The sequence below is a fragment of the Canis lupus genome, chromosome 1, assembly GCF_011100685.1.
Source record: "Canis lupus familiaris isolate Mischka breed German Shepherd chromosome 1, alternate assembly UU_Cfam_GSD_1.0, whole genome shotgun sequence".
Taxonomy (NCBI): Eukaryota; Metazoa; Chordata; class Mammalia; order Carnivora; family Canidae; genus Canis; species Canis lupus.
In genome coordinates this window covers 114,388,453-114,412,799 of record NC_049222.1, presented here as the reverse complement: position 1 = coordinate 114,412,799, position 24,347 = coordinate 114,388,453, and the positions used below count along the sequence as shown (strand labels likewise).

Sequence of the window (24,347 nt, the reverse complement as noted above, 5' to 3'; positions counted from 1 at the left end):
TTGCCACCCCATTCACCCATCCAGGTCCCCTTCCTCCTTCTCTCCCTTTCCCCTCCTTTCCACCCACCCATAATCTGTCCACTCACCCACCCATACCTCCAATCATCCTTTCACCCTTCGGTAAATATTCATCATGTGCCAGATGCCCCAGGCATATGACAGCTGCTGTGCAAGAAGGAAAGTCAGAGTGGAGAAGGCATAAGACACATTGGCATGCAGCTTAGCCTGAGATATTTATTCAATGCTCTAGCAATTGGCCTCAGTGGCTCATCAAAGGGGTAGAACAGTGTAGGGGCACACAGGGACACTGTGCACCCTCCAATTATTGGAATCTCCAGGAGGGTCAGGTCCCGAAGTCCTCATTCCCAGGAGATGATTGATCAGCTGTGACTGTAAGAGACAGACTCTTAGCAATTCTCTTGCAGATTGAGCACTTACCCCGACTGCCCCCTTCCCATGAGGACCCAGGTGCCCCTACCCCCAAGTAGCCTGGCTTCCATGCTACATCTCTCACCATGGGGAGAAGTCCTGCACTCTTCAGCTCTCCTGTTGTCATCTTCTGGAGTCATGCCCATCATTGGTCTGGGCCTTGTCAAAGTTTCCGCAGACCCCACACAGCTTTCCAGCATGGTCATCATTGACCATCACAGCCAGCTGCCCGTTGGTGCCAAGCCACACCTGGACCCCTGCCTTCTGAATAACACTCACGGAGCCATCGGGATTCTTACGTATGGACACAGATGCCGATAACTCAGCTGGGAGAGTCACAGGGAGACCATTCACCTGGTGATGGTAAGGGAAAAACAGAGGTGAGGCTAGAGTCACAAAAGAGTTGGAGGGTTACCAAGATGGAGACTCCAAGCAAGATAACAAGTTCAAGGAGCAAAAGCAGAGACACAAGTGCCAAAAGAGATAAAGACATGGATTGACGCACCGTATATAGAGATGCATACATAAGCTAGCTGGAGATTTGGAGAGATGGTTAAAAGGACAGAGAGATGGGTTGATGGATAAGTAAGAATGCACAAAACATTCCAGGGCCAGCCAGGGTGGTGAGGAGCACTTTGTACCAGATAGATAAACACACGATCCAACCCCAGCATCGTCCCGTATGGTTCTCCTTTTCAAAATAAAAGAACACTTGTGTGTGTCCTGTTAAGTTACTGGTTCCCAACAAGAGCAACTTCATGTCTTATTTTTTCAATGCTGATATCTACAGACAAGTAACGAGCTAGAAAGTATCACAATCATGTGAGAAAATTACTGTTTCTCTGTCATAAGCTGTGGACACAGTAACCTTGAGAACCTCATGAGTTTTTCCCTTTAAATAATTGTTGTTTGTTTTCTTTTTTTTAAAAAAATATTTTTATTTATTTATTCATGAAAGACACAAAGAGAGAGAGAGGCAGAGACACAGGCAGAGGGAGAAGCAGGCTCCATGCAGGGAGCCTGACGTGGGACTCGATCCCAGGTCTCCAGGATCAGGCCCTGGACTAAAGGCAGCGCTAAACTGCTGAGCCACCCAGACTGCCCCTGTTGTTTGTTTTCATTGATGAATTAATTATTCTAGAGTTAGACTCCGTAGAGAACCCTTCTTTGAAAGAAAAGTTCTTTTTTTCTAAATGCTTTGTGTCTGAGTCTTCCTCTGCCAGTTGATTTTGATTGGAAAGATAGATAGATATACCTGGATGGATGGATGGATGGATGGATGGATGGATGGATGGATGGACGGACTGATGGATTGGTGGGTGGATGTGTGGATGGATGGGTGATGGGTAGGTGGATGCATGGATGGATGGATGGACTGGGGGGTGAATGGATGGGTGGGTGGATGGATGGACTGGTGCGTAGATGGATGAGCGGGTGGATGGATGGGTGGATGGATAGACAAAAGAAAGGAAAGAAGGAACAGAGGGAGGGAAAAGGGATGCAAAGAGAGAGGAGAAAAGGGAAACAGAGGTAGAAGAATAGATGGCTGGAAGGAAGGAAAAAGAGATGGATAGAGTGAAGAATAGTTGGAGGAGTGGATGCAAAGTTTCATCAGACTTCAATCTATGGAGGTATAATAACTGGGTCTGAATCATCTGTGTCTCTCAGCATATGGCCTGTCAGAGAGGGAATGGACTGAATATATTCACAAAAACCACCTTTTCCTGGGAATCCTCTTTGGGTGGCCAGGCCCCATTCTGGGTACTGGGGGCAAAGTGATGACCAAGAGGGACAGGACCACTGTCCACCTGCAGATTATATGCTAGTGATGGAGAAAGGCAACAAACACAAGCAAATAATGGATGACTTCAGATAGCGATAAGTGTTTTGAAGGAAATCAAAGAGAACAATAGCATGGAGACTGGGATGGAGAGGAGGAGCTTCTGTAGGTAGTCAGGAAAGGCCTTTCTGTAGAAGCAACGCTGGAACAGAGGCCTAGAGGACAAGAAGGTGTCAACTCAGATTGCCTGGGAGAAGAGCCCCACAGCAGTGGGCATAGCACATGCAAAGGCCCAAGGTGTACATGCAAAGGAACAAGCTTGGTTTGCTGAAAGGTCAGCCTGGCCTTTCATAAGCATAGCTAACAAGGGAAGGAGTTACAGGAAACGAGGTTGGAGGCCAGCAGGAGTCAGATCACACAGCCTCGTAGGCCAAGGGAAGGAGGTGGCTTGAGTTTGGAATGTTGTTCTGGGAAGCCACCTGTAGAGTTTTACACCTGATCTGATTCACATTTCTAGAGCATTTGTCTGCTATACAGAGAACTGTTTCTCAGAGGGGCAAGGAGAGGTCAAGAGTAGGTGTCTGTGAATCTGAATTATGGATCAGGGAGATGGCTTGAGAAAAGGAATGATTGGTCCAGATTACCCTAAAGAGAGAATGCAAGCCTCCCTGCTTCCAGCAAGGGCTGAACCTTGACCTGTCTCCATGCGCTGGAGGGGGGATGCAGATCATCCACTGAGGGAGGTGTGTGGAGCATCAGCTGTATCTCCACTGAACCCAGAAGACCCCGGTGGATATCTCTACAATCAATCAACAGGTCACAGAAATAAGGACATGCTCATCTAGGAGCTTAGGGTAGCCTGGCATCTGTGTTTGAGTCTGGGACTCTTCCACATGGGCCATGAATGATTGGATCATAAGCCGACATCAGCTTGGCCAGAGTCTCTATCAGAAATCTGGAATTGGGGTGGTGAGAACCAGGGGGTTTGGCAAATGCAAATGTACATGAGAGGAAGTCAAGGGGCAGAACGAGGGGCACCAGTGCTGAAACAGACTCCTGGAGGCAAACAACAGCAGGCATGAGAGGGTCCTGAAGAGCAAGCTGAAGGACAAGTGAGGGAAGGATCAGTGGCCTGTAATCATCAGAGTCCGGGGGAAGTTCCCACTGAACGCTGCACTTGGACACAATCAGGTCCCTTGTATCTACAGCACCTTGTTCCTACCAAAGTGGTTCGGAACTGAGTCTGGTGCTGGTGGTTTCAAAGCCTGGATCTCCTAGGCACTGTCTGAATGACTTGAATGTATGACTTCAGCTTCTTGGGCCCTAGTTTATCCTCTGTGCAAAATGAGGATAAGAAAATGAGGATTAAAAAAAAAAAGAAAGAAAATGAGGATAAGAAGAGCCCCCATTCTGTGGGTATGTGTTGGGAAGCCAAAAGAAATGAAACTGGGTGGGTGAATAGCAAGTCCAAAAGACAGAGGTACAAATCCAGATAATACTGCCAGTGCACCTGGATCCAGCCACTCCTGAGGCTCTATCCTTGGATTTTCTAGTTCTGTGGGACAATAAATTCCTTTTTGCTCAAGGCAATCTGAATTCAGGTTTCTGTTGCTTACAGCCAATAGAGTTTTGATTAACACTATTATCAGAACGACTAATTTATTTGAGCATGTTTTCACTCCTCAAGAACTCAGCCAGGGATGTGTGGGTGACTCAGTCAGTTAAGCATCCGCCTTCAGCTCAAGTCATGATCCCAGGGTCCTGGCTCTCTGTTCAGCAGGGGGTCTGCTTCTCCCTCCCTCCTTCTCCCCCCAAATAAATAAAATCTTAAACAAACAAAAACAAGAACCAAACAACTCAGAATAGAGAGACCAAGTCTGAAATACTGAGACAAATACAAATGCAGGGACTAAACTATAGAGATCTGGATAAAGGAAACGCAAGACAGATGGGCAGCCAGGATTGCAGGGACACCACAGCAGGAGGAACAAAAAGCACAGGGGAGACACGCCCCCATGCCAGGCTTACCCACACGCCCTTCTCTAGGCTCAGAGTCACCAGCCCATCCTTGAAGAAGATGTGAACCTCGTCCACAGGTTCAACTTTGTCTTTGCAGGCATGGAGGACTGCAACCACTCGGTACCAGGGGATGGTGGTGTCTGGTAGTCCCGGGCAGAGGGAAGACAGCTCATAGATGCCCTGGGAGTGGAAAGCTCTGCGGGACCCATTGAAGATGATGAGGTTGGCATCTACAGAGAGGGAACAGAGACCCTGGGGGGTCCAGCAGTTCCGGGCCCCCGCCTGGACCTCACATACGCTGTTTGGCCCGCAGCTGGCTGCCTGGCACGTCAGGCCAGTGCTTGAGGAACAGGAACAGCGCTGGTGGCAGTCTGAGCTCAGCAGTGAGGAGTTCACCTGTGCACAGAGAGAGGGGCTGGGTGACCTCAGTGCGGTGGATCACACCCATGGCTGCAATCTCCCAAAGCTCTGCATGCACGCAGAGTGACTTTGCAGCAACTTCTATCGAGAGACGTGGAGGTTATTTCCCCTTCCTCCCAGGAATCTGGGTTCACCTCAACACTCTGCTTTGGTTATTGTAAGACAGCAGAAGCAGTGTCACACCCAGAGGGTTGGACCTCATGAGACCTTACAGCTGTCTCGCTCTCTCTCTCTCCCTCCATCCGTCCCTCCTTCTCTCTCTCCTTCTTGGAATCCTGCCCACAAGAACAAGTGTGGACTAGTCTGCTGGAGGATGACATCCCCAAGGAAGAGAGACGATGATCCCAGCTGCCACCACAGAGCTCCAGCCAGCTCTCAGCTGACCCACCGCAGGGCTACAGATGTATGAGCGAGCCCTGGAACAGCAGAAGGACCACCCAGTGGAGTCCAGCCCACACAGCAGAGCCCCAGCCTTACGAACTAAACAAATGGTTGTATTAAGCCCCTAGGGTTTGGGGTGATTTGTAACCGGGTAAAAGCAAACTGATACCAGATGGGAGTGAGCACTGCAGAGATCCCAGGGTCCTGGCACTCACAGCCCCAGAACTCAAGGCCACCTGGGAACCCAACTCCAGGAAATAACTTTTTTTCTCCCACCTGACTGGCTGCTCTCTCTTCACTGCATTTTCAAGTTCATCCTCATCTCCCAAGTCCTTAACCACTACTTTGCTCAGGGCTCAATCCTTAGACTTTTCCCTTCTCTCTCTATGTCCAACACCTGGTGATCTCATCAAATCTCATAAAAACTAAAAGCAGTGTCAAAAAAAAAAAAACTAAACTAAAAGCAGTGTCTGATCCTCATTTGGACTCTGGCCCAGGGGGACAGGTGATTGTCAAAGAGGACATTACTGGGACCACCAATAAAATTCAAATAGAATCTTTATAGTATTGAATCAGAGTTCATTTCCTGATTTTGTTGTTTTTTTTAGATTAGCATTTCCTGATTTTGAAGTGAATCACATCATAATCATGTAAATGAGTTTCCTTATTCTTAGGAAATCCCTGCTAAAGAACTAAGGGATGAAGGGGGACTGTGTCAGGATCATACTCTCAAATAGTTCAGAAAAAAATGTGCATATATACTTATATAGAGAGGATGTCAAAGCAAACGTGTCAAAAGGTCAATAAGAACCTAAAGGAAGAGTATGCAGGAGTTCTTTGTATGATTCTTGCAAGTTTTCTTAGGTTTGAATTCTTTTTTTTTTTAATTTTTATTTATTTATGATAGTCACAGAGAGAGAGAGAGAAGCAGAGACATAGGCAGAGGGAGAAGCAGGCTCCATGCACCGGGAGCCCGACATGGGATTCGATCCCGGGTCTCCAGGATCGCGCCCTGGGCCAAAGGCAGGCGCTAAACCGTTGCACCACCCAGGGATCCCTAAGTTTGAATTCTTTAAAAATAAAAGTCTAGGGACGTCTGGGTGGTTCAGTGTTTGAGCGTCTGCCTTTGGCTCAGGTCATGATCCCGGGGTCCTGGGATCGAGTCCCACATTGCGCTCCCTGCAGGGAACCTGCTTCTCCCTCTGCCTTTCTCTCTGTATCTCTCATGAATAAATAAGTCAAAACCTTAAAAAAATTATATAAGTCTGCAAACATTAAAAGAAATGAATGAATGTAACAAAAGAGATAAATACTATCTCTCTATGATGTCTTGCTCATCTGTATCTCCAGCCCAGACTTCCCTGGAGAATGCCAGACTGACAAATCCAAGAAACCTTCTAGCACAGGTAGAGTGGTGAGGACTGGGATGGGGGAAGCACTGGGGTAATACCTAACCCAGCCTAGGGGATGATCAGGGAGGGCTTCCTGTAGGCGGTGACACCTGGAGGAAGGAGTTTGGCATTTCTTTCCCCAAAAGTCTTCCACTTCTAAGCCTTCTGGCCTATCTTTCTGCCATTCATAAAATGATGGAGATGAATGAGGATGGAATGTGGTCATTCATCTTTCCTTTCCTTGATATATATATACTTCTGAGGAGGTGGGATGCCTAGTAGTTCAGAGGGTAGGTCCAGGCTGCTGGGATGTGAATCCCAGCATTACCACTTGCTAAGGGACCATCAGGGCTCAGTTCTCTTTGTGGCAGTGGTGCCCATCTCACAGGATTGTTATGATCACTAAATAAATGAACACCTGTCACAAACGTGGGGCATAGCAAGAGTGCAGAAAACATCAAGTGCAAAAATAAATCAGATTCACTTTCAACTTCCATCAGCAGAGGATGGCTAACTTCATCAGCTACTGTGCTGTTGTAAATTGTTGGGGTTTTTTACTGTGTGATGAAGGCAGAGGGTAAGGCCCGGTTCCCAGCGGGTGCCCTTCAGGCACCACAGCACCCGATCCTCAGACACCTATGGTGCAAGGATGATGATTAACCCCATGAAGAAAATGAGGCTCAGATAAGGGGCTATATTTTGGGGGGGCTGAATGGCCCCCCAAAAATATCAGGTCCCAATGCCTGGAACCAGTCAATATTATCTTATATGGAAAAAGAGTGTTTGCTGATGTGATAAATTAAGGATCTCAACTGTCCTGGATTATCTGAGTGGAACTTAAATGCAGTCACTTGTATCCTTAGCAGAGGGAGGCCCAGAGAGGTTTTGTGACACATACACAGGAGGTGGGGAAATGTGACATGGAAGCAGAATTTGGAGGTGGCCAGGAAAACTGGGGTGCAGCCACCAAAAACTGGGGTGAGGGACGCCTGGGTGGCTCAGTGGTTGAGTGTCTGCCTTTGGCTCAGGGCGTGATCCCAGGGTCCTGGGATTGAATTCCGCTTTGGGGTCTCCGCAGGGAGCCTGCTTCTCCCTCTGCCTATGTCTCTGCCTCTCTCTCTGCATCTCTGATGAATGAATGAATGAATAAAATCTTAAAAACAAAAACAAAAACAAATCTGGGGGGAAGGAGAGAGGAGGGGCAAGGAATGGCTTCTTCCCTGGAGCCTCTGGAGGGAGGGCTGTCCTGCCCACACCTGGATTTTGCCCCAGTGCCTCTGGTTCCTGACGCTGGCCTTCCGAACTCTGGGAGAATAGATGGCTCTGGTTTGAAGCTACCCAGTTTGAGGTCGTCTGTCTCAGTAGACTCAGGGAACTAATACTTCCCTGGCATGGAGCCATGGAGCTGGGAAATGTCCCCATCCTTGAGGTGTGGGCACAAGAACTCCACATGTTTCCCTGGAGCTCCTCCTCCCTCCCTGCCTGTCATCCATCGTTGATGCCAACCCTAGGCTCACCGGCAGGTAGTGGCCGTCATGGGTGCAGCCACAGTCTTGCACGGGGATGCAGGTGCCCTGCGAGAGCAGGAAGCGGTCATCACACTCACAGCCCTCAAAGCAGCGGTTGGTGCAGCCGGTGAGGCCGGAGAGAGCTGCGCAGGAGCCCTGGCAGGAGCGCATGCAGGTGGAGTAGTGGCTGTGGGCCGGGCACTGGAGTGCTGCAGAGGGAGGAGGTAGGGCAGGTCAGGGTCCTCTCCCGCACTCTTACCCCTACCCCCTAGGCCTCCCCGCACACCAGGGTCTAGGGTGGCAGTCAGTGCTGGGGACACCAGCAAGAAAGCAGCCTCGGGCCCTGCTCTATGAGCTCATCTCAGGGGGACAGACAGTGACAGCCCAGCATGATCAGGGCTGCTGGGGGAAGCACAGGCAGGGGGTCAGGCCAGGATGGGGCAAGAAGAGGGAGTTGCAAGGACCTAGGGGAAGTGTTCCGGGTGAGGCCCTGGGCTCTGGCAAGCAATTGGCAGAGCGTGTGGCTGCCCCTGAGATGAAGACTCGGTCGGGGAATGGGAGGATCAGGTGTGGGGTAAAATGCTAATGCCATATGAGAACACAGCAGATCTGAGGGACCCTATGCACATCCGGGGGAAAGTGTCCAGGAAGCCACTGGCCCCCCAAGACTGGCAGTCAGGAGAGAGGTCAGGGCTGAAGACAAAGTGTCCGCTGTCAGCACTGAGGACAAATCTAGAGCTATAGGGGTGGATCATGGCTCTGGACAGAGGTGCTGTCCTTAGAAGAATGAACAGGACACAGCCCTACCCTGGGAGTTAGAAGGAAGCATACCCCTAACTGGGGGTATCTAAGAGGTACAGTCCTGGGCCGGAAGTCTGAGGGCTATAGCCACATCCAGGGGGACATGGGGGCCACGTGAGCCACAGACTCACGCTTTATTATGTGAGCTGCCTGACCAGCCCTCCCAGGTCACCACAGAGAAGGTTCAGGACAAGCCCTGAGGATGAAGCACGTCTGTGGTTTCAGGAGAGTGGGCCCCTGAAGGGAGACTGAGAAGGGCCAGTGGGAGCTCTGTGGGGGGTGGTGCAGGAGAAGCTAGGAGAGCCTTCAAGAGGGAGGGACTGCTGGTGAGATGCAGACAGGATGGGAGCAGGTGCGGGGCGGTGGAGGGGGGCGGGACGTCCCTGAGCCTGGTCTGGAGTCTCTCGAGGGCCCCCCTGGACACTCACGGCAGAAGCTCTCCGTCCTCCAAGGCTTCACGGTGCCACTGACTGCCTGGCAGGCTGCCGTGTAGGCCGCTAGGCTCTGGCACAGGAAGGCGGTGCTGCCTTTGTGGTGGCACAGGTCGTACACGCACTGGCGGAAGTACTCGGAGGGGTTCAGCACGGCGTGGCAGCCTGCGAAAGGGCCGTTGGGGTCCCGGATCTGCCCGCAGGCCTGGTTGCTCTCATAGGGCGCCGTCTCCTGGGCCGAGCACACGGGGCAGCCACTGGCCCCACAGCCCTCAGTGCAGCCCTGGGAGGAGCTGGGCGCCCGCCACGCGGCTCCGAAGGCATCCACGCTGGAGGCCTCGGCGCCATTGGGCAGCACAAAGTCGTCGCTCCAGTTGCCGTTGAAGTTCCCACAGAGGCCACAGAGCCGGCCACGGAAGGGGCTGGGGATGGAGATGAAGATGTGGGCATTGCCATCAAAGAGAAGCCGCAGTGCTTTGGTGGTCTGGAGAATCACGTTCCGGCCCTCGGCAGTCACCCGCACGTGACCCACGGCCACAGGCAGGGCCACAGCCTCGCCATCCACAGTGACCTGGATGGAAAGGTCAAGCAGGTGGTCAGGGACTCACAGAATAATGGGTGAGGCGGTCCCCTCAGACTCCTGGGGTGGGACTGTGTTCTTCACCAGCCCTTTGGGGTCAGACCATGTTCTTCGGATTACCTGAGGGTGGGACTGTGTCCCCCTCACTCACCTTGGGGTAGACCCTATCCTGCTCAGACCCCCGGGAGAAGCCACTTACCTTTGGCCCCTGAGCCAATGTCACAACCTGGCCAGCCACAGTAACCACCAGCTGTTGGAGATCTCCAGCTGCATCCTTCTCAAGCACAATGGCAAAGTCCTCGTCCTTGGGGTCAGGGTGGCAGACTCGGGCTAAGACGTAGGAGCAGGAGCCATGCAGGTCATAGACACGCCCATCCAGGGTAATGTAGTGGATGCCACCATTGATCACACAGCGGCCACAGCCCGTAGGGTGGCATGCCTGGACACCGTCCTCTACTCGGCACTCCTCGTAGGGCCTGCAGGCCGAGCCCTCCTGGCAAGTGACTTGGCCGCCCTGCCCACACTTGCAGCGCCGCTCGCACTCAGGGCCCGGGTAGAAGGACTCGCCCAGTGGGTAGTAGTGGCCCTCGTGGAGGCATCCACACTGGCCCACAGGCACACAGGTGTCGCCGCTGAGCACGAAGCCGGCGTCACAGACGCAGCCCTCCCGGCAGGTCTGCACGCAGCCCTCAGGCGCAGAGAGGCTGGGGCAGCTTATAGGGCAGGAGTCACCGCAGAGCTTGTAGTGGCTGTTGGCAGGGCACTGGATGGCTGTGAGGACAAAGAGGGAATGAGCCAGGTGGGTGCATGGGAGAGGCACAGAGAAGGTGCAGAGTGGGAGAACCTGCTCAGAATCTGTATGTTCTGTCTGAGAATATTTCATGACTGACTCCATCCAGAGATCTGGGCAAAGTGTCTGATCTAGGATATCTTACTGGGGGATCCAGGGTGGGGATGTGGAGACCAAGTCTCTCTGACCTTGCTGTGTGTCAATCTGATCAAGTATTTTTTTTAAGCTTTTATTTATTCATGAGAGACACAGAGAGAGACAGAGACATAGGCAGAAGGAGAAGCAGGCTCCCTCTGGGGAGCCTGATGTGGGACTCGATCCCAGGGCCCCGGGATCACGATCTGAGCCAAAGGCAGACGCTCAACCACTGAGCCACTCAGGTGCCCCCTGCTGAAGTATTTCTAAAGATGAAGTGAATCTTATGGGGTGAATCTGACCACCTACATCTGACCAAGATATGCAGGATTAGAACCCACTGTGGGTGTCTCAGGGGGGTGAATCTGACCAGGGCGTGGAGCCAAGTGTATCCTGTATCTCTGGTATGAATCCACCTGAGTACACCTGGCTGTGGATGTCTGACCCGAAGCCTCTGATGGAGTCTCTCTGACAAGGTCGGCGTCGGCGTGAGTCTGACCATGTGTATCTGATTGGGTGAAGCTGACTGGATAAATTTCACCAAGGCCATGTGTCTGAGGGTAATGGCCCTGGACTCTCTGACCATGAACCTGTATATATCTACCTGGGGCTGTGTCAGGGTCATGATCTTACCTGGGAGTGTCTGCCCAAGTGCTTCTAATCAGAAGAGTCTCTGCCTAAGGTTATCAGACCAAGGTTCTATCTGACCTTGTGTATTTCGGTGTTTGAAACAGTGTAGGTGCATCGGACCAGGTGTAACTCTCTAGGTCTCTCTCACCAGGGGTACCTGAGAGAATCTACCTCGACCAGGTGTATCTCGCTGTGTAGCTTTCACCGGCTCCACCACCCGGTCTATCTGACTAAGATATCAGCACGTGGATCCCTGAGAGGATCCTGGACCCGGGGTTTCTGACCAGGTGTATCTGAGTGTCTCCCATGGCAGTCTGCGTCCTGGTGCATTGGTGTGTGAAGGCCATTGTGGTTCTTTGGACAGGAGCTATCTGGCTCAGGGGAGGCAAGGTGCTGCCTAACCCTGTGGGGGAGGAGAACTCTGGTCTTAGAGCTGTGTGAAGGGGAAGGCGGGAAGACACCCCCTGCCCAACCCCACCCCATTATGTGGACCGGGCATGGATCAGTACTCACGACAGAAGTCCGGCCGCCTCCACTCTCCGAGCTGGGCCCCCGCGGCCTGGCAGACTGCCACGTAGGTCTCCACGGCAGGGCAGAGGCCTCCCGGATGGCCCTGGGCCTGGCAGGCGTCCAGCAGGCAGGCCTGGAAGTACTGCTGGGGCGGCACCAGGGCGTGGCAGGGCGCCAGCGGGCCGTCGGGCGCGGAGATGATGCCGCAGGCGTCTGGGCCGCCGAAGGGCTCCTGCTGCTCGGGCGTGCACTGCGGCGGGCACGGCCCGGGCACGCACTCCCCGCAGCCAGCCTCGCCGCCCACCTGCCAGCCGGCCGGGTTCCCGCCCACCGCCTCGAGGTCGTCGGCGGGGTCCTGGTTGTAGTTCCCGCACAGGCCACAGAGGGCGCCCGCGTACGCCGCCGGCACGTGCAGGCGCACGAAGCTGTCCCCGTCGAAAGCCAGAGACAGCCCCGCGGCCGTGGTCACCACCACGTCGGCGCCGCTCAGGTAGGCGCGCAGGCGTGAGTCCAGCTGGTAGGGCAGCGCCACGAGCTTGCCGTCCACCTGCGGGCACGCGGTAGGGATGGGGGATGACCGCGCGGGTCAAGGTTCAAATTTTGACTACACCACCGAAGGGGGTGGGGGTGGGGTAGGGTGGAACCCTGAGGCTGGGATCTACCCTTGGTAATAATAATAATAATAATAATAATAATAATAATGACAGCAGCAGTAGTAGTAATAATGGGCATCTAGAGCTACTATGCCACTGCTTCCTCACACGACCCTCTGAAGCAGGTAATCTTCTTAGACCCATTTTATAGCAGAATAAACTAAGGCTAAACTAAAGGAATTATGTAAGGAATGGAGAAGCCACTGCTCCAAGGCCTATACTCTGAACCCCTGCATCATGGCCCCGCTAACCTATGAAAGGGAATCAGGGGAATGACAAACTCCTGAGTGTCCCAGACAACCCCAGGGCTGGCATGGGCTCCCGTCTGGCTCCAGGCCCCTCACCTGCAGCTGTCGCGGCCACTGGGCACTGAGGGTCAGGCTGTGGCTGTAGATGTGTAGGGTGACGCTGCGAGTGTAGCTGACCGCCTGGCTGCCCCGGTGCTCGTTGACTACAGTGACGGTGAAGTTCTCAGCCCCCGTGGGTAGTGCCTTGCAGGGCGTGCTCAGCAGGTACTCACAGTTGCCTTGGAAGTCGAATCGGTGCCCATCCAGGGTGACGTAATGGGGGTCACCCCAGGCCTGACACTCAGCTGTGCTGACAGGCTGGCAGCCGAGCTGGCCCGAGGGCAACAGGGCACATTGCTCACCTAGCCCGCACTTGGCAGGCTTGCAGATCGGCGAGCTGCCCCCAGGCCCGCAGTGGCACCTCTGGGAGCAGGTGGCATCAGCCCAGAACTCACTGCCAGCTTCGTGGTAGGTGCCGTTGACCCAGCAGCCACAGCCACCATCCAGGGGCACACAGCGGTCGGCACTCCACACAAAGCCTGAATCACACTGGCAGCCCTCGGCACAGGGGCTGTCACATGGCTTTGGGGTCGTGGGAGGTGTAGGGGCTGGGCAGCTGGCTGGGCAGGCTGGGCCACAGAGCTCGTAGTGGCTGTTCTCCGGGCAGGAGATCTCTGTGGGTGGACCCAGGAGTGGGAGGGAGAGAAAGAGAGGGAATGGTGTCAGGGGTGGGGTCAGAAGATTGGGAGGAGATAGATGGAGACAGAGACAAGGAGGGACAGGGAGGGATTGAGGGGAACAGCAAGACACCAATAGAAGGACACAGAGGAAGACCCAAACAGATATGGGGAGAGAGAATGAGAAATGGACAGGCAGAGACAATCAAAGGGAGACAGAGATAAGCACCAAGAGACAAGAGGCAAAGAGAGAGAGAGAGAGAAACAAATGGCCCAGAAAGACCGGAGTGAGACCCATCTAATGTGGGAGAGACAGGATCCCCTCCTCCACCCCCAGCTCCTGCTCTGCTCCCCGACACTCACCACAACCAGCCTCCTCCCTCCAGTTCTTAATGGCAATCCCGGCAGCCTGGCAGGCGGCGGCATAGGCGGCCAGAGCCTGGCAAAGGATGTCGTGGGCCCCACCGCCTAGGCAGACATCCAGAACGCAGCCCTTGAAAAAGCTGTCGGGGGCCACATGGGCATGGCAGGCAGCGAAGGGGCCTCCCGAGTCAGGGGCCAGGGGCCCACAGAAGCCCGGGCCCTTGTACTCCTCCAGGCGGTCCTCAGGGCATGTTGGACAGTTGCCCTGGCATTCATCCCAGCACAGCGGGTCCCAGCCTGGAACTCGCCAGCTGCCGCCCCAGCTGGGTATCGAGGGAGCCAGTGTGCCATTGGGGAAGACTCGGTCGTTGCTGATGTTCCGGTCCATGTTCCCGCAGAGCCCAGACACCTGGCCGTGATAGCTACTAGGCAGTGTCACCTCTACTCGCCAGTCCCAGTCGTAGGTGACCCGAAGCCCGAAGTCAGCCACCAGCAGCGCTTTTGATGGGCCGTGGGTCACCGAAAGCCGCCCCCCGGCCACAGAGACGGGCAGCACTGTCAGCACACCGTTCACCTGGGGGTGGAGGGGAGGGGAAGGAGGCAAACAGGGCTCACTCGAGGTGCAGAGGCTTCAGCTCTGGCCCCTTGCCTGCCTCCCTCCCTCCCTCATCTGCCATGGCTGGCAGCTGCCAAGGCCTTCCTCAGGACTGACAGTTATATGTCGGTTAATAAACATCAAGGATGTTGCTTGAGTCCAGGCCCTGGAGAATGAAACCTTACTCTGCTGCTTTTTCTGGGTCTCTCTTTCTCTCTCTCTCTCTCTCATTCTCTCTCTCTCCATCTCCCTCCCTTCTTCTCTCTCTCTCTGTTGTCTTTCCCTCTCTCTACATCTAGATCTAGTTCTCTTTCAGCATCTCTCTCTCTCTCTCTCTCTCTCTCTCTGGGTCTTTCTGTGTCTCTTTCTCCCCCCCCCCCCATCTCCTGTACACCCCTGTGTGTCTGGACATCTCTTCAAGTCACTCAACATTCATTATTGAGTGCTGACCCTGTTCTGTACCTCTCTCTCCCTCTGTGCACTACCATTCATTAATCTGTAATCCTGTCACCATGGGCAGGAAGGGCAGCCCGCCTCCCCCTGGCCTTCACCCCTCTCCCCATCTCCCTGAATTTCACTCCTTGTTGCAGGCTCTGGGCCTCTCATTTATTCCCTCACCAACATTCACAGGCTCTCAGACGGATCCCCATTTCACAGACAAGGAAATGAAGGCCCATCAAGAAAAGTCACACCCAACATCACACAGTTCACAAGGAGAGTCTGGATTCAAACCCAGGTTGCTAAAAAAGGCAAATGCTGAAGTCTTACATCAGAGCCTTTAGCAAAGGGCTGGGCTCATTTAATTCCCAACAAAAAGGGGGCGTTTGCTGTCATTGCTTTCACTGTCATTTTGTTTTGGGCCTAGGCCAAGAGTGAGCTTTCAGCTCCTAACTGTGGCTGGCAGGATGGCTTGCCCCCACCAGGGCATGTTGGACTTACCCGGACTTTGCCAACCTCCCCTTTGTGGATGGAGATGTTGAAGCCGAGGGCAGACACGGTGACGAGCCTCACATAGGATACAGCAGGGTTGCCCCGGTTCTCATTTTTGGTGGTAACGGTGAAGGGGGTCAGGCTTTGGGTTCTGCCCCCCTGGTAGCCGGCTGCTGACAGCACGTAGTCGCACGTGCCCTGGAAGTCGAATTCCCAGCCATCGAAGGAGTGGTAGTGTGGGTCACCCCACAGCCAGCATGTGGCCTCATAGTTGGGCACGCACACAGCCTGGCCATCCTTCTCCTGGCACGTCTCCTGTGGCCGACACGTCACACCATGGCATGGGTCTGGAGATGGGGAGAGGGGACCTTGTGGGGCTGCCCAGCCTAAGGTCGGCTGCTCCCTGGCATCTGCCCCAGTCTATGCTGGCACTACTGTACTGGTGCTGAGGGCTACTGCAGGTGAGAACAGATACCCGAGGCCTCACATCTGAGACCCATGCCTGTTGGTTTGCTGTTGGAGACCTAGACCCCAAGGACCTTGCAGCAAAGACACAGACTGTAGGGTCCTTACACTGGAACCCAGCCTCAGGGGTCCCAGTATCTGCAATGCCAGCCCCGAAGGCATCCATGAGAGGGCATCCACCACACCAGGGTTTTCTGTGTTCAAGACCTGGGTCCCGCATTCGCCCATGCCTGAGCTCCCAGCCTTTTGGGGGCCACCAGGCTGCACAGCCTCTAAACCAGCAGATTATATAGCTGCACCTTCCAGTGACCTCCGCCTCTCCACCTTCCTCCCTCCCCTGGGTGGGAGTTGGGAGCTGCTCCCTCCATCTGCTCATTCAAGTTCTCTTACCCCTCTGGGACTCTGTTGCAAATAAATACTGTAGATTAAACTCCTCATGGAGGCTACTGTGTGGTTTCTGTCTCCTGATCCCACTCTGACTGAAATAGCCCCACCCCTGGGAGTCCCTGTGGGGACTGAGGGTCTCAGTTCTGGAGGTCCCATGCCCTTATCTTTGGGAATAAGGAATTATTCTCTGCCCTTCAACCTGAGAAACCAGTCCTGGGTCGGGGGAGCTCTGTGACTCAGATTTATTGGTGTGGGGAGGGGGGTGTCCCATGTCAGACTATTTCCCTATAAGTCCTGATCCTCCTTTGAGGAGGGCCCTGTATTCTAAGATCCCAGTCTGGTGGGGTCTCTGCTTGAGACCTCAAGCCTATGCTTTCTATCTCTGTCCCTGTGGGTCCCAGTCTCCCCTGCCTTGAAGGGGAGATGATGTTAGATGCCTTGAGCCTAATCTTGCGTACCAGCGGTCAGTGAACCTTGGCACAGCCAGCTGTCTGTTTTTATAAATATCAGAGTTTCACTGGCGCCTCATCCCCTTGCTTACATAGTCTATGGCTGATTTCATGCCACGATGGCAGAGTTGAGTTATGACTGCGCCTACAAGGCCTGCAAGTTTGAATGTTTGCCATCTGGCCCTTTAGGGAAAAAGTTTTCCTGTCCTTGCCTTATGTCCAGGGTCTGTGACATCGCCCCCAGGAAACCTAGCCCTGAGGCTCCCCACAGCCTGGATTCTACCATAAAAGTCCCTGCCTCCTGGCCTGGAGGCTCTCTGCCCCCCGCCCTGGGAATCCCAGCCTCGGAGGGCCCCAGGTTGAGACCTCAATCTTTACTCCTCCGTACCTCTCACTGTGAAAATCAGGATTTGCATCACCCTGTGCTCCCAGCCCCCCTGAGGCCGGCCCCAGCCCAGCACCTTTGGTGACGCAGCTCAGGATGCCTCCCGAGGGCTCGCACACCTGTCCTGGCTTGCAGCTGTGGGCCTGGCACACCACGCCTTGTCCGGCATGGCACACACACTGCTGCTGGCAGTTGTCAGTGAGTATCGTCTGGTTCGGCTGTGGGGACAGAGGGCAATGGCCATGAGGGTGGGAGCTGACACTGGCAGACAGAAGATCCAGAGAACACAAAAGGGACATCTTTCAGCAGGGTGGCCCCTTGTCTGTGGACCTAAAGCACCGTATGGTCCTGAGGTCAAATTCATTCATTCACTCATTCACTTTTCCAAAACCCCCACTAAATGTCTGCTGTCTATGAGAAGCGGTGTGACATACCAATTAAGAGCAAAAGCTCTGGAGCAAACTGCCTGGGTCTGAAGCCTGTTTCTGCTGTTTCCAAACTGTATCACTCTGTGTAAATTACTTAACCTCTGGATAACTCTGTTTCCTCATCTGTAAGCTGCTGATAATATAGCACCTACCTAGAAGAGTATAACTTCGTTAATAATACAGAAGAAATGAAAAGGGAGGGTTTTTTTTTCTTTTCTTTTCTTTCTTTTTTTTTTTTTTTTAATAATCTAGGTTGGAGTTGAAACAAGATGGGGAAAATGTGGTTATCACTAAAGCTGTGTAATAAGCTCATGGGGATTTATTACACTGTTCTCTTGACAGAAGTCAAACATGGCGGGAGCATGTTTGAAAATTTTCTTAATAGGTCAGCCCAGTGGCTCGGCGGTTTAGCGCCGCCTACAGCCCAGGGCGTGATCCTGGAGTCCCGGGATCAAGTCCGCGTCAGGCTCCCTGCATGGAGCCTGCTTCTCCCTCTGCCTGTGTCTCTGACTCTCTCTCTCTTTCTCTCTCTCTCTCTGTCTCCTCTCTGTGTATTCTCATGAATAAATAAATAAAATCTTAAAAAAGGGAAAATTTTCGTAATAAAAATTTCATACATACAAAAAAGTTCATACCAAAATTTCATAATAAAAAGTTCACACATACATATATATTTCGGAATAAAAAGTTCATCACAGGGCACCTAGATGGCTTGGTGGTTGAGTGTCTGCCTTTCGCTCAGGTCGTGATCCTGGGGTCCTGGGATCTAATCCCGCATTGGGCTCCCTCCAGGGATCCTGCTTCTCTCTCTGCCTGTGTCTCTGCCTCTCTCTGTGTGTCTCTCATGAATAAATAAAATCTTTAAAAAAAGATTCATCACACATATCCTGTGCACATAGCACTGAAAGCCATAACTGGCACATAATGAGCACTGTCTACCTATTCACTCTTATTACTGCTTTCATTTGTATGAGGCGACAGCAGAGAGGGCCCCCGCACAGAGCTTGTGGTCCTTTGAGGGAGACTGACTTTAGACACACAGTCAAATCAAAGAAAAAGGAGTAAGTGCATGAAGGTGGGAGAAGGAAGCAGATGGAGTTACCTGCTGTGTCACACAGATGGTCTAGACTTGTGGAATCAGGGAAGGATTTGAAGTTGTAGGGCCCATGGCCATATTGAGAAGAGTCTCCCCACTGCCGTGGGGAAGGTGGCCCAAGGGAGAAAAGTGAGGGTGTGGAGACAGCAGCGGGGAGATGGCAAATGGGACAGCAGTGGGGCCACGAAGAGGGGAAGGGATGGGTGGGAGAGACATTCAGGAGGCCAAGTGGGGGGCTGTGGGGTAAGGGGCAGTGGAATGGGGTCTGGTGCAAGGCCCTGGGCTCTGCCTGCAATGACAGGGTTCCTACCTCATAGTAGATACCGTTGTGGTAGCAGCCACATTGCTGGATGGGCACGCAGGCCAGGCCATCATTGAGGAAGCCGGGGTCACACTGGCAGCCCTCGGCACAGCTCTCTGGGCACTGCGGGGGTGCGCTGAGTGCGGAGCAGCCCAGGGAGCAGGTGTCTGCACAGACCTCGTAGTGGCTGTTGGGGGGGCACTCCATCGCTGCAAAGAGGGAGTTCTTGTCAGGGCCCCCTCCCAGGAGCTCTGTGGGAGGGGCTGCAGGGCCCCATGTCTGCCCCTTCTATGCCTCAGTCACCCCCCATTCCTCTGCCCCTTACTCACGACAGAATGATTCGGTCCTCCAGGGTTCAATATCGCCTCCAGCCGCCTGGCAAGCACTCACGTAGGCATGGATGTTGCTGCAGAGAATGCTCTCATTCCCACCACCCAGGCAAAGATCAAAGATACAATCTTTTAAGGGACCTTGGGGATCAACCAGCTTGTGGCAGGCAGCCAGAGGCCCATTGGGGCTGGTGAGGAGCCCACAGAACTTCTCCTGCTTGTACTTCTCCTGCAGCTCAGGTGGACACTCAGGGCTCGAGTTGCAATCTTCGCCGGGCTTGCAGGTGGGCGGCGGCAGGCAGGGAGAGCCTGGCACTGCCTCCTCCCAGGAGTTGCCAAAGTCAGTAGAGCTGCCTGCCTGTGAGCCGTCTGGCTTCTGGAAGTCATCCTTGGAGTCACCATTGTAGTTCCCACACAGGCCATGCAGCTGCTGGTAGTAGTTCCCTGGGACTGTGACCCGCACATTGTACACGAGGTCATAGGCCACACGTAGGCCAAAGTCAGTGTTGATCACGACGTCCGAGCCATGCTGGGAGGCGCGGATCCGGCCCTGGGCCAGTACCACAGGAAGCCTCATGTCCACACCGTTCACCTGGGAGGCAAGAGATTCCACATGTCAGAGGGTGCACTTTGGGAGGGCAGACGCTAGTTCAAGCCCCTGCCTGACACTGGGGATCCACGTGACCTCACCTCTCTGGGCCTTAGTTTTCAAATTTGTAAAATGGGCATAATGGTCAGGTCTTATAGCAGGCTGAATGGTGGTCCCCAAAGGATATGTCCACCCAGAACCTGAATATAATCTTTTTTTTTTTTATAATCTTATTTGGAATAAGAGTCTTTGCAGATATACTTAGGGTCATCATCCCAAGATCACCCTGGATTCAGGTGGGCCCTATGCCCAAGGACGAGTTTCTTTATATAATGACGAGAGCCAGAAAAGGGGACAGACAGAAGAAAAAAGGCCATGTGAAGACAAAGACGGGGCACCTGGGTGGCACAGTTGGTTGAGTGACCGGCTCTTTGTTTCAGCTCAGGTCTTGATCTTGGGGTCTTGGGATCGAGCTCTGCATTGGGCTCTGTGCTCAGCATGTAATCTGCTTGAGATCCTGTCTACCTCTCCCTCTGCCCCATGTGCTCTCTCTCTCTCAAATAAATAAATAAAATAAAATAAAAAGAAAAAAAAAAAGACCAAGACCAGGATGGGAGTGTCCTGGCCATGAGCCAAGGAACACCTGGAACCACCAGAAGCTGAAAGAGGTGAGGAAGGAGCCACCCTCATGGAGTCTTCAGAGGGAGGGCAGCTCTCACCGACCCCTTGAATTTGGACTTCTGGTCTCCACGACAGTGAGCAAACAAATTTCTGTTGTTTTATGCTGCCACGCTTGTGGTAACTTATTTCAGAGCCATAGGAAGCTGATGCAAGTCTCGATGGAGTAACAAGCTTACCAGCTACCTTTCGTTCACCACTTGCTGATCAATAATGCAGTGATGGACTCCAGAGCCACCTGCCTGGCTTCCAACACAGCTCTGTCCCTTCCTCTTCCTGTGACTCTGTGCAGGTGAGAGACACCTCTCTGTATTTGTTTCTTCATCTACTGAATGGGAGGCAGGGTGGACTGGCAGGATTATTCAAGCGGACATTTGGAAAGTGCTGAGAAATGTGTCCGGCACAGGTATTCTGGGAGCATTTGCTAGTATTGTGAACTGTTTGGAAGTTTTTATTTTGACAAGTGAGTGCTAAGGCTTTAAGCATTAGTGAGTGGAGCATTAGGCTAATGGGAAATGAACTTCAAACCCCTGAGCTGAGAACCAGTGGTTTCAAGTTGAAGACTGATGGTCACCAACAAAGCCTTAGAAATCCACCTCTGAATAACACGCTTGCTCATCCTTCCTGAATGTAGACACAGTGAGCATCAGATTCTTTGGGAAGTGTAAGGAATCAGAGGAGAAGGCAGGAGGAAGACACTCTCCTGGCCGAGGCTCCTTAAAACATAGTCACCTGCCATACTTCCCAAGCAGGGACTGGGAATGGTTAGGGACCAGTGACATATCTCTGTGTCTCAGTTTCCTCATCTGTAAAGTGGGGGCTATGATAGTTTCCACTTCATGGAGAAGCTGGGGGATTCAGTGAGATGCAAATGACAAGAACACCAACCACCCCTGTATTCAGAGCCAACTCTATGTCAGGCACTCTCCTAGGAACGTGGGCAACCTCAGGGAGTGTATGCAAGCATCTAACCCATGGCCAGTGCACAGGGGGCAGCTGAAAAAGTCAGCTCTTTGTCAGCATCCTCATCATCAATACTTTGTGGATACAATGGTCATGAGCCCCCATTTTAGTGGGATCCCTGGGGAGATCTCTCCACTTTCCATATGAGACCAAATCCTTCTCAGAAAGCACCATGGTGTGCACCATTGGCACTGTCCCCTGGCATGTTGTCCTGGGTTCAAGTCATGCCTTTGCTGAGGCACTTTGGGCCAGTGATGGGACCTTCCCCTCTAAAGAATAAAGCAAATCATGGTACATCCAGTTGCAAGGATGAAATGACACTGTGGATGTGAAGTGTTTAGTGGCCAATAAGATCTAGGGTAAAAGCCATAGCTGCTGTTACTATTGTTATTATGGTTGCTGAGGGGTGATGGGGTCACCCCCAGATCGTCCTCTGTCCTTGAACCTTTCTCATCCCTGAACTTGTCCAGCCTCTGATTGCATTGTGTTGCTGGCCAGGAGACAAGGGAGGCAGCTGGAGCAGGGACCAGGTGCAGGGAAAAGGAGGAGGAGGTCGGGAGAGGTGTTCAGAGGGAATAGGCAAGGGCAGGAGAGGAGAGCCTGAGGAGCACATGGAGGGGGAAACTGAGCCACATGGGAGCAGGTCCCAGGTCCCCAAGGCCTCCTGACTCCTCGGCTCCCCACTTGGGGCACGCACTCTCCTCAGGGATCCCATGCCTCCCACATCCACTGCAAGCTCTGAGCCCCATGTCCCACCCACACAGCATGCTCTATCCCAGGCCCCCTCCCCTTCGTGTTCCACCACTGCTCTCACCGTGACCTTCCAGTGATTTTGCTTCAGCACCAGGGTGAAGTTAGCCACCTGCACGGTGATCACCCTAGTCACACTGACTCTCCCATTGCCCCAGGCTGCATTCTCCTGCAGGACGGCAAATTGCTGCAGCCCGGGTCGGGTCACGTTGGTCCGAGACAGCACGTACACGCAGGTGCCCATGAAGTCGTAGCGACGGCCGTCGAAGGTGGTGTAATGGGGGTCTCCCGATGCTTGGCAGGTGGCTGAGCCCACAACCACGCAGTCCAGGATGCCACCAGATGGCTGGCAAGCCTCGTGTGGGCCACAGGAGGAGGGATTACAGGACACCAGGCCACCCTCCTGGCATTGGCAGAGGGAATCGCACCCAGGTCCAGGGCGGAAGGTCTGACCTGGCGGGTAGTAGACGCCCTGGTAGGTGCAGCCACAAGAGGGCAGGGGCACACAGGACTCACCACTGAGTGCAAAGCCCTCGTCGCACACACAGGCTTCGTGGCAGTCAGAACCACAGCCCCCGGGCACTGGGAGGTCTCCACAGGACAGCGGGCAGCCACGGGAACATGCCTCATAGTGGCTGTTGGGAGGGCAGCTCAGAGCTGCAGGGAGAGCAATGATGAGCATTAAGAATTTCTGCTTCTGGGGGATCCCTGGGTGGCGCAGCGGTTTGGCGCCTGCCTTTGGCCCGGGGCGCGATCCTGGAGACCCGGGATCGAATCCCACATCAGGCTCCCGGTGCATGGAGCCTGCTTCTCCCTCTGCCTGTGTCTCTGCCTCTCTCTCTCTCTCTCTGTGACTATCATAAATAAATAAATAAATAAATAAATAAATAAAAGAATTTCTGCTTCTGGGTAACACACGTACAGGCACACAGTCGCTCACACACTCACATGTAAGCCGTCTAGCTTCAAGGAGCCCCTCTGTTCAGTGGGGCCTGTGGGATAGATTATTTCATAATTAATCCAACTTGACTGTAATTTGTGGTTATCTGTAATGTCTTTTTTTTTTTTAAGATTTTATTTATTTATTCATGAGAGAGACAGAGAGGCAGAGACACAGGCAGAGGGAGAAGCAGGCTCCATGCAGGGACCCCGACATGGGACTCGATCCTGGGTCTCCAGGATCACGCCCTGGGCTGAAGGTGGCGCTAAACCACTGAGCCACCCAGGCTGCCCTGTAATGTCTTTAAGAACATATTTTAAACATGTAAGTGCATATACAGTGTGTGTATGTGATTGATGCAATGTGTTTGTGAACATAGTGGTTTCAGTTTCTTCATTCTATCATGATATAGTAGTAGTAGTAATTATGTAGTAAATTGAAATATTTGGCCCATTTTGTAAGGAGGAAAAAAATAATTCCCGTTCCTCTCTCCAAACTCCAGCCATTCCAGAATATAAGGTGATTTCCTTGAAATAAAACAAAAAAGCCAAGACTAAGCCCAGTAAAGCCTCTATCTGTGCTGATATGATACCCATGAGTGGCCATTTAAATCTAAGTTAATTAAAGTTAAATAAAATAGAAGATTTAGTTCCTTGGTCACACCAGGCCCATTTCAAGTGCTCAATATGTGATTGGTGTGTCCCTCAGGATAGCTCAGGGACAGAATATTTCCATCATCACCAAAGTTCTTTTAGACAGTGCTCTTCTAGATCTTATAGCCAGCTTACAAGAAAATGTGGGGACAGAGGGACAAGTTAAATAAAACAATGAAGAAGCAACCAGCCAAATCCAGAAAGGAGGAAATTCTGCAGGACAAATGACTTGATTTTTTCCAATAAATTAATGGCCCAAACAAAATGGATAGAGGGGCACACATGTGATAAAGCAAATATAGTAAAATGTAGACTGTAGAATGTAGGTGGCAAATGTATGGGTATTCATGGTAAAATTCTTGCAATTTTTATATACATTTGAAAATTTTTATAATAATATGTAGGAGAGAAAAGGAAAGTAGCTGTTACGGGATGAAAGTGATTTTTTTTTTATTATTTATTTATGATAGTCACAGAGAGAGAGAGAGAGGCGCAGAGACACAGGCAGAGGGAGAAGCAGGCTCCATGCACCGGGAGCCCGACATGGGATTCGATCCTGGGTCTCCAGGATCGCGCCCTGGGCCAAAGGCAGGCACCAAACCGCTGCGCCACCCAGGGATCCCT

General features: G+C 52.7%; 1 protein-coding gene across 2 annotated transcripts in view; it reads right to left on the bottom strand.

The window, feature by feature from the left end:
• Positions 1 to 214: 214 nt before the first annotated feature.
• The window catches only part of LOC484505 (Fc fragment of IgG binding protein), a 39,753-nt gene continuing 15,620 nt past the window's right edge, over positions 215 to 24,347 (bottom strand). For both annotated transcript variants that reach the window (XM_038528898.1, XM_038528899.1), the window contains 14 exons: positions 22,195 to 22,787; positions 19,151 to 19,742; positions 18,831 to 19,030; positions 17,073 to 17,214; positions 15,320 to 15,657; positions 13,786 to 14,359; positions 12,803 to 13,419; positions 11,809 to 12,352; positions 9,940 to 10,511; positions 9,158 to 9,731; positions 7,938 to 8,137; positions 4,238 to 4,624; positions 515 to 783; positions 215 to 390 (listed from right to left, as the gene is read on the bottom strand). In XM_038528898.1, the coding sequence (XP_038384826.1) occupies positions 553 to 783; positions 4,238 to 4,624; positions 7,938 to 8,137; positions 9,158 to 9,731; positions 9,940 to 10,511; positions 11,809 to 12,352; positions 12,803 to 13,419; positions 13,786 to 14,359; positions 15,320 to 15,657; positions 17,073 to 17,214; positions 18,831 to 19,030; positions 19,151 to 19,742; positions 22,195 to 22,787 (5,564 nt within the window). In that variant the 3' untranslated portion in view covers positions 215 to 390; positions 515 to 552. The remainder of the gene's footprint in view (positions 391 to 514; positions 784 to 4,237; positions 4,625 to 7,937; positions 8,138 to 9,157; positions 9,732 to 9,939; positions 10,512 to 11,808; positions 12,353 to 12,802; positions 13,420 to 13,785; positions 14,360 to 15,319; positions 15,658 to 17,072; positions 17,215 to 18,830; positions 19,031 to 19,150; positions 19,743 to 22,194; positions 22,788 to 24,347) is intronic.